The 16,955-nt window shown below is 35.9% G+C and overlaps 2 protein-coding genes across 2 annotated transcripts in view; both read right to left on the reverse strand.

Moving 5' to 3' along the window:
- LOC131155035 (uncharacterized) overlaps positions 1 to 16,955 on the reverse strand; it is a 389,116-nt gene that overhangs the window by 346,915 nt on the left and 25,246 nt on the right. The gene's annotated exons all lie outside the window — the stretch shown is intronic.
- LOC131155026 (uncharacterized protein C57A7.06) overlaps positions 1,128 to 16,955 on the reverse strand; it is a 41,095-nt gene continuing 25,267 nt past the window's right edge. Inside the window, exons 6-14 of the mRNA XM_058107909.1 lie at positions 16,388 to 16,869; positions 5,472 to 5,693; positions 5,024 to 5,353; positions 3,455 to 3,808; positions 3,274 to 3,354; positions 3,109 to 3,192; positions 2,632 to 3,030; positions 1,762 to 1,893; positions 1,128 to 1,530 (exon numbers count right to left, since the gene is read on the reverse strand). Of these exons, the coding sequence (XP_057963892.1) occupies positions 1,363 to 1,530; positions 1,762 to 1,893; positions 2,632 to 3,030; positions 3,109 to 3,192; positions 3,274 to 3,354; positions 3,455 to 3,808; positions 5,024 to 5,353; positions 5,472 to 5,693; positions 16,388 to 16,869 (2,252 nt within the window). The 3' untranslated portion in view covers positions 1,128 to 1,362. The remainder of the gene's footprint in view (positions 1,531 to 1,761; positions 1,894 to 2,631; positions 3,031 to 3,108; positions 3,193 to 3,273; positions 3,355 to 3,454; positions 3,809 to 5,023; positions 5,354 to 5,471; positions 5,694 to 16,387; positions 16,870 to 16,955) is intronic.

The raw sequence follows: 16,955 nt of genomic DNA on the forward strand, positions 1-16,955 counted from the left end.
TTGGTTAATTAGATTATTAAAGAGTTGGTTTTTTTAAAATTTATAATTGTTAAGAATTTTAAGAAAGGGATTTAATTAGGTAGGTAATTTTAATAGTTTTTTATGTTAAAAATATAATTATTTTTTATATATTCGGTATACACATATCAAAGACATAATAGTAGTCTTTTTAAAATATTTATTAGGATTTTCATGCTCAACTAATTGTTGACACAGAAATTTCTGAAAATCTTACTAGACAAATCAAATAAAATACTTCTAAAATCATATAAACATTCAAATATATCAACAAAAGAGGAGGGGCGGGGGCGGGGGTGCAATTTAGGACCAATGACAATGAGCCAACATAGTACAACTGACATTATAAGATTTTCAGAAAATTAAAAAATTTGACTAAATTGTAAAATCAAATCAAATGATAAGTTAACCATTTTTTGGTTCGGTTTCATTTGAATTTTTAATTTTTTAATCAAAGGATTGGATTCAATTTAGCTTATACAATTGTGATTTATCGAACGAATATATAATATAATATTTTATAATTTAAACAAATATTAGTTTTCAAAATTTTAGATGTTTGATTGGTTACGTTTATGTTGCTTTTAAAGAATTAGAACTTGAATCATTCATGGTCAGATCAATTTACCGAACTTTTATGTTGCTTTAAATTGAACTCAACAATCTAATTCTACCATTTGTTAATACCAACCTTAGAACCAATTTACCGACTTCAATTAACTATTTAAAATAAAGCAATTTTGATTCATATTTCTCAAACAAATCAGAACTTCAGTTCAATAAACAATTTCAAGAATATTGAGCCTTGTACTCTACCCACTTTTTTTTTTTTCTTTTCTGACCTTTGAAACCAGATCAAAAATCCAACTTGGAATAAACCTATACATGAACTCACCTCATGGAGCCACCATTAACAATTCATCGTTAAAAGACATTGTCAAAACACCTACACCAACAGCTGTAACAACAATGGCGTAGTTTGGTAATAGTGCATTATAATGGATTCGCCTTTTCTATTGATTTCTGCTGTGATTTGGAGTGCTAAAATGGGAAGTGCTTGGCATGTCTTTGTCAATGTTGATCCAAAGCAAAGACCCGTGAGCTAAATCTCAACAGACAAACCCAACTGGAACACCATTACTACACAAAAATGGGTCAACCATCACGTTCAACAGACGTGCAATGGTCATATTCCTGAACACAACTCAACAAAACTGCCGCAGCACAGCGGAATATTTCAATTTCCTGGTATGTGAAATAAGTTGAATAAATGACATCTCTAATTTTCTCTCCAAGCTACAAAAGCTCTCAGACCCGAGAATGAATGAAGGGATACAAACAGGGTCAGCTTTTGCCCTCCTTTGCATTCTTTCTTCTTCTGGGGTTGCTGCTACTTCTATTGTTCTTCACCTTCTGCTTCTGTTTGTTCTGCCCACGATCCTCCGATCTTTCATAGGGATTCACATCTTCAAATTTGATTGGTTTGATGATCACACCAGGTTTCTTCACAACCTGCAATGAGAGGCTCTCAATGTAAGAAATGGAGAATGAACCCAACACGTAAGCATCCTAGGGACTAGAAGTATCTGACAGAAGATGAAAATTTGCCCTTGGTCAATTTTTTCATCAATTTACACACCCACCCACCCACGCATGCCCGCAGGCATTACATTCACAAAACACAAAGGTGAGGGGATAACCAATGAAATAAATAACATATGTCGAGTGTTTTAAGGAACGCACTTCTGGTCGATTAAGAGCTCCAATTGCAGTTGCTGGATTGAATTCAGGTCCAATGGGCATTCGGATACTCTGCTCAAAAACTTCCTTTGATGTATATGGAAAGGGCAATGTCTTGGTGTGGAGTTTCTCTGCCTGCCAAATTCAATTAAAACAAAATTCAAGGAAAAGGACTTCATTTAAGGACCATAATATGGCATACCAAAACTACTTCCATGCATACAAGATGTTGTAAGCATGTCTGGATAAATTAAAAGATAACAAGTGAAGATCGATTTAATGCCCTCCCAATATACAATCCAGGACACGTGGTCACATGAAATGGCAAATCCCAGAACATGTTACTTAACCTGACATGAAAGAATATCTCCTTTTACTATCTCATGTCTTCTTTTCATTTTCAGGGGGATGGGGGGACGGAGAAGGTAAGTGACAGGATAGAAATGAGTCTTGAGGGACATTCAGAAAACAATAGAATTCTTTTTCTTAATGTTCTCTAAAGGATTCCAGAAGTAGAAAAGCATTCTTCGAAAATGTAAAATGCCATATTTTAGGAATATTTTCAAATTTGCATCATAATTATAGAACTTTTTAAATTACTTTCAGTGAGATCATTCACCAGAGTCATTTGTGCCAATGATTCAGCATGCACTTTTATATTGTACAGCTGCTTTAGTACCATATCAGAAAACAATCAAAGAATTTTTTTTTTTTTTTTTTTTTTTTTTTTTATAGCAACCACAGAAAATTTTCATTTTGTTACTGAGACTGATTTCTACCATCCAACTCTGGAATGCCAACTCCATATTCAATGGCGGGGGCAAAGAAGCTTTTTTAGATTCTCATTGTATATCATAAAGCAGTACTACTGACCTTTTTATCCAGCTTCTCAGATAAAATTACGTGTTTAAGATGTGCATCCTTCCTCTTTTTAAGGGCTTCTTCTCTCTTTTTCTTGGCAGTTTCATGTTCTTGTACCATCCACGAAGGCAAGCCTTTCTTTTGTTGTATATCAGTCCACTGACCCCATCCAGGAAGCAAAATGGGTTTTTCAGGTTCAGGATTTTCCTCATTAATAATTTCCTGCTTATCCTTCTCAAAATCTTCTTCCACATCATCCCCGGCAAAAGCACGTCGTATAAGCTCTGCTTGAGATGGAAGTTCATAAGTTGGCCTTGAGCCAGAAGATAAAATACCATCTACCATCTGTCCTTCACTCTCTGAATCGCTATCATCACCTCCGTTCAAGTTCTTGAGACCAGAAACAGGAACCTGGGGGAAAACAAAAAAAAAAAAGTGAGGGAATCAATCACATTAAATACATATTCAACCAATATGGAAAATAAATACCTCTAGTTCTTGATTTTGCAAAGATGTTTCTACAGCCATTGAAGATTTTTTGGCATTGGCATCAATGTCACTTGTGCCTTTCATCTGGTATGTATATACACAGTGATTAGAATAACAAGAATCAATTTGTCTGCACAAATTATAGGGAATGGGCACAAATGTAACCTTTTTCCAGGAGTCTGACGCAAAGATAGCAACTTCGTATGTTGTTTTAGGCCCTGGGTCTCTAACAATATCATCAAAATTCTACAAACCACAAAATAACAACAGTAGTAATGACTAATAAAAAGCATAATTTCATGTTAACTGAAAGAATAGTTGAAGGTGACCAAGGAATCCCATTCACCTTAAACACAGTATCATGTGCAATTTCAGACTCTTCACGAAGTACATCAAGATCAATGTTAACATCCTTCTGCAGATCCTTACCGCTGTCATGCTGGACATCAGTATTTTCTTCATCCATGATGTCATCTTCACTATTACTATTGCTATAATTTTTCTCTGACTTAATCTTATTACTTGATTGTTGGGCATGCTTCTTAGCTGCACTGAAAACTCGTCTACCACTAGAAGAAGCTACTTTAGGACTTTCTGCCCCAGCAGCACCCTCCAGCTGCTTCAACGATGATTCATACTCTTGAAGAGCAAGTTTAGCTTCTTCATCAGCTGCCTCCTTCCTCTTTTTTAACCCACGGACCTACATTAAAGAAAATCAAGGGCAATCAAAATAAGCAGCAGCAGCAATAACAAACAAGTCTTGAGTTGCATAGGATAGGGCACACTAGAGAATCCTTTCCTTCCATTCTACACAATCTAGGGCATCATCTTTGGACAATTGGAGTGTTGTAAAATGTCCAAGTTATTCAATGTCTACACCTTCCCCTCCTACAAAATCTGACGTTACTATTTCATTCCTTTTAGTTATATTGCTCATCCAGTTTAACATTCTCATTTCAATTTTCAGCTATATTTTTGCCTAATATTCATACAACATGGCAAATTTTTATAGTCTTATGTATAAAAATTTGCCTTCTCACTTTTTTTTGGGGTTGGAATGATGATTATACAAAAAGCAAAAGAAAATACATAGAAGAGAGGAATGCTGCCAAGCATGACAGAAGAGACTCCACAGGCCACTAGCCCTTCAACCAGGAAGTTAAAGTCCAGTGGGCTGCAATTTGTCCCAAAGTAATCCTATCTACTAATTTTTTACAAAATATACCAACTCATGGGAGCATTTCAGATTAAAGATTTTCCTTTTAACTTTCTAGGTATTCTACACTCACATAACGCACTAGATGTGTTTCTCTATTTCTCCCAACCTGCTTTAATTTTGTCTCACATCTTCTTCTTTTTCTCCCCGTGCATCTATACTAAATAAAGAAGGCCCTCCTTATGGATGGGCGCACAAGTGAAACACCAAAATGCTCACCTTTTTTTATAGAACAGAACTCAGCATAAGGTTATTTTGGGATTTAATTTATTAACTAAAAATAACTTCTCTTAAACTACTTTATAACTTCCCTAATGAGAAGTATCCATGTGTCCTCTTAGTGAGATACAAGTTCAAATAATTAGAACTCTTTTTCCAATATAATTTATTAAAATAGGAAATGACCTTTAATAAAAGAAAAGGAATTATAAAACATGTGTGGAGCATGTGCAACTACTGTGTAATAAATCCAAAGTAAAGAAACAAAGACAATAAACATATTTGAACACAAAATAAAATAAATGCAAGATTAATAATTCAAGAGGTTAAGCCTGAAGGAAATTAAGACTAAAATTATCAAAATGATGCAAGCAAAACAGGACAACAATTAATTTTCAAGGTTAAATATTATAAATGGCATAAAAAATTAGGCATAAATACTTTTACAATTATAGCTGATAAAAGTATGTCAAATATTACCATGAAGGGTAAAGCCAACACTCCTGAGTTAGGCACTGCGTCTTCTTCTTCAATTATTTTAAGCGTCTTCTCTTTTGCTTTTGCTAACAAATTGGATGCCCCATCCTGGTCTGAACCAGCCGAAATTTCATCATCATTATCATCATCGCCACTGTCATCACTGCTGCTACTACTGTCTTTCATTGAATTTATTTTTCTAGTCAAAAGAGCATGCTGATGCAGCTGATCAGATACAGCAGCCCTAGTTCCTTCATCTTGAGAATTCAAACCACGTTTTAGAATGCGCATAGCCCATTTAGAGCTATTTTTATGCCTCAGAATCATGCGTTCCTGTAACAAATATAAGAAAATACCTTCAATAACAAAGTTGCTCTCTTTCTTAAGGAATGAAGGAAAAATTGTTTAGATTCTGCATATTTTAATTCAGTCACTGTGAAATGTAAATCACCTCTGCACGTTTGAACTCTTGCTTCATTGCCTGCTCTTTAGCAGCTTCTGGATCCAATTGCATTTCAACAGATCCTGCTTTCAAACTGTCTTTCTTCAACAAACGATGATATGTTTTTGACTTGATCTTCTTTACATGTTTTGCCTTCATTTCATGTCGGAAAAGAAGGCTACGAATTTTAGCCAGGCGATTTTGTCGGTCTTTTACATCTTCAATAGATAACTGCCAAACATTATATCCAAAAAGTCAATCTTACATAAAATAAATCAAAGCCTGCTGAATGACACAGCTAACACAAGCTGTTTTTCATTCTTAGAAATTCTTTGGTCTATATTAAGGATATTGAACATCCCTACCCCTAAATTTGAATAGCAATACATTGTGAGTACGAAACAATGGATAACATCAATTTTTTTGGCAGATTGAATTCTTGCCGAGATAAAAAAAAATAAGCTATTCCGTTGGAAGTTTATACATCCAAATCTTGAATAAAAAAGGCATTGCATGCCAAACCTATATGAAGGTCTCCACAATCCTAAGCAAGCCCAAGACCAGCCTCGACTTCCAAAAGTGTTTATAAAAAACACTTAAAAATAAAAAAGCAAGGATAATCAGCCTATTGCAGCTCTTTGTTGCAATACACAATGCACTGCAGCAAAAAACCCCAGAAAACTGTAACATTTCAGCTGACTTTCGTTTTCTTTTTTAGGTTTAACCATAAATTCAATTTAATAGCATCCTCAATCTGGCATTTGCATGTTAAACATAGCATCTTCGTTAGGATATTCCACATTCTGCAAAAAATTGGTAGCTTGTAGAGGAGACGACATCCAGCAAATTAAAAGACTTCAAACAAGCCAAACAAGACAGATAGAGCAGTGTTAAACACATACAATAAGTTTTGGCAAACGTGAGAACACCAAACAGAACAAATTCGGTCTATCAGTGAATATGTTTGGTTTGGTTTTCAACTATTTTAAAGTTCAGACTTTGAACTTAAAATCCTAATATTTTTATATTACAAGGCCCAATCAAATGGGCCTTGAAGAAGACAATGGCCAACGGGCCAAGACAGCTTGAAGGTTTGAGTCCATAAGAGACAGCCTGTTTGGCCATCTTCAAATGTTTAAAATGACATAACAGCCCCTAAAAGAGATGAGCCAAGCCACCTGCTGGAGCAAAGGAGAAGAGGGAAGGAGGAGCATTGTTTATGAGAGAAAACGAAGAAGCCCACTCCTACTTTCAGAGCAGAGCAACAGTGAAAAAACATCAATCACTCCCTCCCTCACGTTTTGCATGAAAAGGCCTGCCTCCTCTCTATTCTCTATTTCTCATAAACATCCACCCACAAGCCCAACACAACCTCCTCTCCACCCCTCCCACACCAAAAGAAATAAAATAATAATAATTTTGCACAAGATACAACACAAAGATTTTTTAGATAACAAAAATTCATTGAAACTTAAAACAGGAAAGAATACAGAGAGACGAAGATGAGGCATCCTCCCAAAAACAAAAAACATAAAAACATAAACCAGAAACAAAGAATTTCAAATAGTTACATCAACACTGCCTTCCAGTCCATATGGATATCAAACAGCAAGGGATCCGCAAAACCCCCAAAAGCATGAGTCCAAAAGGAAGCAGAAAAATTAACTCACTCCCAAATCAAATTCAGGGGATTCTTCTGGTATTTAAAACTTCTAGCATTTTTTCAAGCCAAAGTGTCTGCAAGGTAGCAAAAACTGCACACATCCAGAAATTTCCCCTTCTTCTATCCTTTTCAAAAATTGAGAAGTTCAAACTATGAATTCATGAACAATCTATGGAGCCACCCAAACCTCAATAAAACAAGAAAATAGATTGTTCTACAAAAACCTCACCACCCATAATGCAGAAATACTGATGGTTGCTCTCATTTTCCCTGCAGCACATCACACGTACATCTGGTCTAAGAACCTCACGAAGTCTCCAGCCTGAACCAAGTCATTCATATTAATCCTTTTAAGAACCCAAGTCCAAATGAAAGCTCGATCATAAAAGGACTTAGGCCTTGCACACAACTTTATCCAGATAGAATTGATGACTAGGATTCAGAGTTTTTGTTAGGCAGATGAAAAAATATTCTGAAGAAAAGAACCCCGAAGAATCCCCAATCCAGAGCCTAGCATCCCCTCTCGTAATAGGAATAGAAGAATTCAAAACACTTAAAAAGGCAAGTGAGCCCAACCCTCTCTCTCTCTCTCTCATTGAGGCTCCTGAAAAAATGGAAGCCTCAAAAGTGGCTAATTATCTATTTAGGCATTCCCTCAGGTGGTAATCCTAATGCTGGTTCTTTCTGGGATCCAGTTTTTGAGAGATTGACTAGAAGACTGGATGGATGGAAAGGAGTGTTCTTCACCCTGGGGGTTGGATTACTCTTATCCATGCGTGTCTATCATCCATTCCTTTGTATTATCTATCTCTTTTTGGATTCCTGTGAGTGTAGTGTGCAGGCCTGAGAAATTAATGATGGTCGAGTGGGGTAGAGAGTCAAAGAAATCACCTTTAGGTTGGGAGAGACTGTAGATCTAAAAGGGAGAGAGGTCTGAGTCTTGTTAATTTGGGGTCCAAAAACATTTCTTTAGTGGGGAAATGGTTTTGGTGGTTCCCTTTAGAACCTAATTCTCTTTGACATAAGGTAATTCACAGTAAATTTGGTCCACTACAGAATGGTGGGATGCTAAGGTGTGGGTTAACATTACTTATGTGAGTCCTTGGAAGTTTATGTCTCAGATTTATGATTATTTAATTCCTAAAATCCAGTACATGGTTGGTAATGGGGAGTGAATTTGTTTCCAAGAGGACCCTTGGATTGGGGAGATTTCGTTGGCTATTGCTTTTCCCTGTCTTTAAGTCTCTATTCTTGATGATACCCTTCTTTCTGATTTTTTTTCCTTCTGCAAGGGGATAATCTCACTTGTAACTTCCATTACAGGAGATATCTGAACGATAAAGAGATTGATGAGTTGGCCCTCTTAACCAGTTTTCTTGATTCTTTTCACGTTCATTTCAGGAATGATAAAAGGATTTGTAGTTTATATCCTTCTGGGGATTTCTCTTGTGCATCTCCTCTTATTGGACTTGCAAACCTAATGAGGATCCTTTTGGTTTGTAATCTTTGATTTGGAAAGCTACAACTCTCTCAAAAATAAAAGCTTTTATTTTGACTGCAGTACTTGATAGAATTAATGCTAATTATATGCTTCAGAAGAGAAGGCCTAATAAGGCCCTATCACCGGATGTTTGTGTCCTTTGTTTGAGCAGTGGGGAGACTTGCTCACACTCATTTCATTGCTCCTTGACTTGGGTTGTCTGGAATAAATTATTTGGTACATGCGCTGAAGACTGGATTTGTCCTTCCACTTCAAAGGCTTTTTGCTCTATCACATTTAGAGGTTTTGGAAAAGGAAAGGATGGGAAAGCCTTGTGGCAATGCAATATTATGGCTGTTATTTGGTGTGCTTGCAAGGAGAGAAACACCAGAAAATTTCAAAAGGCATGGTCACAGGTAATAATTTGGTTTGGAGTAGTGTGGTCCATCTTGCATCACTGTTGGTGTCAGCTAATGGCTGTTTTTGTCATGTTTTAAGACCTGCAGCGAGACTGGTTGGCTCTGCTTCATTGATTTGGTTTTCAGGTTTTGATGATCTCCTATTGTCATTTTTTGTTATTGTGTAAAGGGAGGATTTCTTATGGTTCCAGTTTTTATTTTCCACTTTTTTTTTTTCTTTTGTTGAACATTCTTATCCCGTCTAATAAACTTCTCTGTTTATCAAAAAAGGGAAAAAATAAAAAATAAAAAACCACATGCACACACACACACACAAACCCCCTAAGAAGAATAAAATTCTGAAATTAGTGCACTACAGATGCAATCTATATAAATGTGGCACTAAGAATTCCAACAAAGTCTCTCCACCAAAATATCCTCCCAAAAATGAACCAGGTCACCAATGTCCACAGTGAAACAAGCAAGGGGAAAAAGTAACTAGATATTTGGGAAACAAATTTTGAGGGACTTGCTTGAGTGACAATGACACTCCCTTTGGTATGGCACCCATTCCTATGAATACCATGCTCTTAATTACCATGTATCATGAGGAGTTAGACTCTATGGGGGAACCACCATAACCATTCGCATATTAAGTTGATGTTCTTAAAAACAACATTACCAAGCCCCCGTCTCCCCTCTGAATTAGGTGTTCTAATTACCTCCCAGCTAACAGGGTCCTCCCTCTTGTCCTTCCCATTGCTCCCTCTTGTCCTTCTTGTAACCAAACCGTAAAAAATCTCTCTTTACTTTCTCCAAATTCCCAGCCACTTTCATCAAAATTTCAAAAGGGGCTAAAAAATAGATGGGAATATCAGAGAGGGAAACACTAATAAGAGTAATCCTACCTCCCAAAGATAGATAAGCCTTCTTCCACCCCTCTTATCTTTTCCCAACCCTATTGATCACGGGATCTCAGATAGACTGACAAGAGTTACCCACTAAAAGATGACCAAGATATGAGAAAGACCAGGCCAAAATATCACACACGCCACTAAAGATCTAAAGCCCTCTAATTCCCCTTTACTCCAATTAATACCTGCTAAACCATTTTTTGACAAATTTATCTTTAAACCTGAAATCTTCTCAAAAATGCTAACCAAGGTAAGAAACTCACAAAATTTCTCAACACTGTTCTCATAAAAATAAAAAATAAAAATAAAAAATAAAGAATAGTATGATCAGCAAATTGCAAATAAGACACCTCCACCTCCCCCCTACCAACCACCATACCCCCAATCACACCTCCAGCATGAAACACAAGCCTACTCAAACAAACCAACAAGAAAGGAGATAACAGACCCACTTGTCTTAAACCCCTATAAACCCCAAGCCAGTCCCTGTGCTAGCCTTTACTATCCAGGAAACCCTAATTGACCATATCATATTCTTTTTCGAAATATATTTTGAAAATAATGCCCTCTTACCCTTTTTACCAAGTCCTCAACCATCTCATTTTCTACCAAAATAGCATTTAAGATTTGTCTAATTTCTACCAAAATAGCATCTAAGATTTGTCTTTCACAAAACCTGGGCCATAGATACAGTTTCCCCCGATTCCTCCCCAAGTCTCCCCAACAAGACCTTATTAACAGTCTACTAGACACTAGTCACAGGAATTACTGGCCCAAAATCCTTCACTCTCCCAGGCCTCACCTTTTTTTTAGGAATGAGAGCAATAGAAGTAAGATTTTTGCTCTTACACTCATTCCTATGGAATTCCCCAAAGAACCTCCTCACATCATCTTTCAACACTTACCAACTATCCTAGGAAAAAGCTATGGTGAAGCCTTTGGATCCCAGGGCTCTATTCCTATCCATATCAAACATAGCCCTCCTAACCTCCTCCATCTCAAAGGACCATTTAAACCGATTTCCAGTCTCCTTCCAATAGGTTTCCAGTCAAGCACCCCAACCATCATATTATTACAGCTCTCTTCAGTGTAAAGCCCTCTATAGAAATTAGTGACCCCTCCCCATCTGCACCCCATCTCTCATCACACTTCCAGGATCTAACTCCAATTCTTTGATCATATTCTTTCTCCTACCACTGGCTACCCTAGGAAATAATCTAATTATAGTTCCCTTCGTTAGCACACGCAATGAACCCTAGCTTTCTGATGTCAGCTCCTCTCTTCCCTTAACATCAGCACTTCCAATTATTATGAAGATGAGCTCTCCTCACCCTATCTTCCACTCCCAACAAACCGCACCCCTCCAATCTGTCCAACACAATCATGTCATTAAAGGTTGTGCGGTACATTTGCATTTCAACACTAAAAAGCAATAATTATCCTTCCATTGGGTTCTATACACATAACCCTAGATTCTAAAAGGTTTCTTTAAGACATATTTTATATTTAAACTGCATACAAAATTATACGTTTACAATATTAAAAAAAAAATCACTTTACATTCAGTCGCATGGCTCAGTTTCAATGTTAAAAATAACAGCAACAAGAAACTAAGCCTTAAAGTCCCACTAGGTGGGGTTTGTGACATGAATCTTTTTCCACCAATTTACATTATCTTGGGCAATCTACAACATGTTGAGAGCTGTTAAATCCTTATTCACTATTTCATTCCAAGTTATTTTAGGTGTACTAACCAAAAATTAAACAACTTACTAATTTCTTGATTGCTTATACAAGCCATTGTGCTAACATGGCAAAAGATCCCAAACAAACCCCAGAAAATAAAGACATGTTCATGTCCAGATCCTTCAATAGGAAACTCACTCAATTGAGAGGAACTTTTGATGACTTTCCTTGCAAGCCCACAGCAGCCCCCACCGAAGTCACTTCCCTTGCATGGGGGCCAACTCTTGGGAAAAGTTCCAGGACAATCTTCAAAAAAGGGGGCTGACCCTAGTGAGCAGGTGCCTCTTGCGTCCTGAATGTGTGAAATCCACTGATCACATCATCTCCCACTGCTCCTAGACAATAACCCTCTAACTTGGCCATTTCCTCAAATGCCAGTGGACTATTGCTAGAACAGTGGAAGGTTTGGGAATCCGTGCTAATAAGAAGAGGAAAAGTGTTGCCCCTCATTCCCCTTACCATCTTTTTGGTTGGTGTGGATTAAAGAAATAAGAGAGCTTTTGAAGGAATGGCTAAACCCCTTGATGTTCTTAACGAACAATAGATTAGTACAGTTATTAGATGGCATAGTGGATCATCCTTAGTTCACTCGTAAATTTTTTTTTTTTTATTGGATAAGAGTTTGCAGTTTCCTAGATGGGTGGGATCCACTTGGTGCCCCTTAATGAATTTCCTTTTTCTAATCCAAAGGAAAAATAGGAAAAGGGTTCTTTTTGGTCTAACCCTATCCCTTCATCTGTCACTAACAATAACTAGCTCACTACTATGACACTCTTTGGCTGATGGTGTATGTGCCCAAACCATCTTAGTCGCCCCTCCCTTATCTTATCTTCTCCAGGTGATATGCCTAACTTACATAAGAACTAAAAACCAAACCAAGAACAGTAAAAAAAATTCATAAAAATAAAAAACAAAACCAATTAATATAATAACAACAACAAAACCAAGCCTTAGTCCCACTAAGTGGGGTCAGCTATAAGAATTCTTTTCTGCCAATTTATGCGATCATGTATCATTTCTTTTGATAGATTCAAGGATATTAAATCCTTACTCACTATCTCCTCCCAAGTTATTTTAGGTCTATCCCTACCCTTCTACTGCCCCCCATAGTAACTAAGTCATTCTTCCTCACAGATGCACTATGTGACTTACGTTGCAAGTGTCCATACTATCTGAGTCGTCCCTCCCTTACCTTATCTTCTATAGGAGCTACACCTAACTAACCACAAATATGTTCATTCCTTAATTTATCTTTCAATGTTATACCACTCATCCATCTAAGCATTCTCATCTCGGCATCTTTTACATTTTGGATATTATGTTTCTTTGTCGCCCAACATTCCGATTAATATAACATAGTTGGTCTTATAGCTGTCCTATAAAACTTTCCTTTCAATTTTAAGGGTATTCTACGATCACATAGCACACTTAAAGCATTTTTCCATTTTAACCAACATGCTTTAACTCTATGCATTACATCATCTTCAATTTCTCCTTTAACTTGCATAATAGATCCAAGGTATCGAAATCTACAAGTGCTATTTATTTCTTCATCATTAAGTTTAACTTTGTCTCCAATATTTCTCCTATCATTACTAAAATTACATTTTATATATTCTGTTTTATTTCCACTTATCCTAAAGCCTCTAGATTCCAAAGCTTCTCTCCATAATTCTAACTCAACCTCTACTCCGTCCCTAATTTCGTCAATTAATACAATATCATCTGCAAACAACATACACCATGGAACCTCCTTTTGAATACACCTAGTCAATTGGTCCATCACTAAAGCAAAAAGATAAGGACTCAAAGCAGATCCTTGATGTACACTTATGGTAATTGGAAATTCTCTAGTTTCTCCATCTACAGTATTTACACTAGTCATTACTCCAACGTACATATCCTTGATGACATTAGTATACCTACAACATACACCCATTTTTTTCTAAAACCTACCATAGAACTTCCCTAGGTATCCTATCATATGCTTTCCCAAGATCAATAAATACCATATGCAAGTCCTCCTTTTCCCTAAACTTTTCCATTAATCTTCTTAAAAGATAATAGCTTCTGTGGTAAATCTCCCAGGCATAAAACCAAATTGATTTTCTAAGATCTTCATTCCTAACCTTAATCTTTGTTCAACTACCCTTTCCCATAGTTTCATCATATGACTCATAAGTTTAATTCCACGATAGTTATTACAATTTTGAATATCTCCTTTATTTTTGTATACAGGTATTAAAGTGCTTTTCCTTCATTCATCTCGCATTTTCTTAATTTTTACAATTGTATTAAATAAATTAGTTAACCATATAATTCCATTATCACCCAAGCATTTCGAAACTCCAATTGGGATGTTATTTGGTCCCATAGTTTTCTAATTTTTCATCTTTTTTAGTACAAACTTAACTTCGTTAACTCTAATTTTGCGAATAAATCTTATATTTTTAGTCTTTTCCTCATTTGACAATTCTAAGTTTAAGTCTTCTATTTGGTTTTCGTTAAACAACTTACTAAAGTAACTTCGCCATCTTTCTTTAATATCTTCGTCCTTAACCAAGACAATATCATCCTCACTTTTTATACATTTTACATTTCCTAGGTCCTTGCTCTTCCTTTCTCTAGCTTTAGCAAGTTTAAATATATCTCTTTCCCCTTCTTTTGTACCTAATCTATCATACAAACTATAAAAGATCTATATTTAACTTTACTAACGGCCCTTTTTGCATCTTCTCATACCTCCTTATATTTTTCAAAGTTATCTTTGTTTCTATATTTTTGCCATGTTTTATACCAAATTTTTTTTGTCTTTATGATTTTTTGTACATCTTTATCCCACCACCAACTCTCTTTACTATTCGAGAATCTTCCCCTTGATTCACCTAAAATCTTTTTTGCAATCTTTTTAATAGAGCTAGCTAATCTATTCCAAAGAGCATTTGTATCTATCCCATCCTCTATGGTCCAATTCCCATCTTTGATCATTTTATCTTTAAATTTTATTATATTTTCTCCTTTTAGGTTTCACCATCTAGTTCTCCCACACTAGTTTAATTTATCCTTTTTCTTCCATTTTTTAATACATATATCTAACACTAAGACTCTATGTTGTGTGGTTAGGCTTTCACCTGGAATAACTTTACAATCCTTGCATGATAAACGATCTACCCTCCTAGTTTTTTTAAAAAAAAAATCTATTTGACTTCTATTTTGTCCACTTTTAAAGGTTATTAAGTGTTCTTCTCTCTTCTTAAAGCAAGTATACTAAAATCATATGACATAGCAAAGTCTAAGATCATCTCCCCAGACTCATTTTTATCTCCATATCCATATCCTCTATATATCCTCTTATAATTTTTATTATCTCTTCCAACGTGTCCATTCATATCTCCTCCTATAAATATTTTCTCAGTCCCTGATATGCCTTGTATAATACTATCCATATCTTCCCAAAATTATCTCTTAAGATTTTCTGCTAAGCCAACTTGAGGAACATAACCACTAATGATATTTATTATCTCTTGTCCTAATACCATCTTGATTTTTATAATTCTATCACATACTCTAGTTACATCCACAACGCTATCTTTTAAATTTTTGTCTATAATAATGCCTACTCCATTCTTATGTTTTTCTTTTCCAATGTACCAAAGTTTAAATCCTGATTTATCGATTTCTCTAACTTTCTCCCCCACCCACTTAGTTTCTTGAAGGAAAATTATATTAATTCTTCTTCTAATAATTGTATCCACAATTTTCATGTTTTTACCCATAAGTGTCTTTATATTCCAGGTTGCTAATCTAATCCTAGTTTCTTGAACTAACGTTTTACCTACCCACGTCCAGAATGATGCAAGAACCCTCGCATATTTGACACCGTACCCCGGCGCCGACACGGCGCGTCGCTTCAGGGCGACAACCTGGCCAAACAAAAAAGGTCAATTTCAGTTCATTGTCAGTTTTTTGGTAAATTTTGAATATGTATCCTCTTCTATATATTTTCTTTCTTTCTTTCTTTCTTTCCGAGTCCCAATTCATTTAAGCCTATATTTCATCAGCTAAATGAGTAACACAGCCGCATAAAATGTGCTGTACACCAGCATGACAGATTTCATTGAAACACCCATACATAAATCAAATGTTGTACAGCATAGTTAAACTGTACGACAAATATGGAAAATTTCTTCATATAAACATTAAGAACACACATAAAAACATAGCATTTTTTACTTGATTACAGCCGTAATATTGTTAGAAATTAAATAATCTTGTAACATTAAGGGCATAAAAAACCCTTCACCGAACCAAACATACCAACTTTTCAAAGCTTCCAAGACTGATCTCAGTCATGTCAGATTGAACCACTCAAAATCTGTACAAGCGCAGGTATGCAACACTATACATCTTTGACAAATATAGAATATATTCCGTTATAAAAAGACAATGTTTTGGTATGTCCATAACTGGAATAGCAAAGAAACAGGCCAATTAAGTAACCTTATCCACTCCAATACATTGAATTTGTAGTCAGTTGGGAATCAGTTTCAAATGAGAACATAAATTTGTAAGGAACTCTAATGCGATGGTAAAGATTTAAAAAAGTCTGTAAAACCAATTTATTTTTAAATTTTAAGCTTTGGTTAAGAAATAAATAAACGTAGTAAACCAAAATACCAGAAATACTACATCAAATTTCATGAACAAATATAGGACTAAATTACCTTGTTTAGCTCAAGAAGCCTTGCACCATCATTTTTATGAGCTTCAACAACCTTGTCATCATGGACTAAAGCGGCCATTTTTTTCTCGAATTCAGTTCTAGGTTCAAATTCAGAAGCTATGGCTCCAACAGTGGAAAATCCCAAGTCTATATCCTCATCAAAAAAGATGGTAGCCGCCTCCCTGTTCTGCTTGACTAATGGCTCCCACTTTGTAATGTCCTTCTTTGATTGTTCATATGCTACCTTCCTCTCCAACTTCTCCTGATCTGCTTTTGGAAGTGGAGGTTGAACAGACATGGAGTTTCTTTCCAATTGATGCATTCTCTTTCTAAGCTTGCTGTAGCCCTGCTTCCCATGAAGAGGATCCAGAAGGTCCTGAATGCTAATGAGTCCATCACCATCCAGAACATCTCGAGTAGGATTGAATTCAGACTCTGGATAAGCCTCAGATATAACTATGTTATTGTTCTTCTTCTTCTTACCTGACCGAAAAAAAAAATTAAAGGAAGATTTAATAGAACATTCATAAAAAATGTCAGGAAGCTAGAGAACAACATATACAAAAAGT

This window comes from Malania oleifera, chromosome 5 (assembly GCF_029873635.1).
Source record: "Malania oleifera isolate guangnan ecotype guangnan chromosome 5, ASM2987363v1, whole genome shotgun sequence".
Taxonomy (NCBI): domain Eukaryota; kingdom Viridiplantae; phylum Streptophyta; class Magnoliopsida; order Santalales; family Ximeniaceae; genus Malania; species Malania oleifera.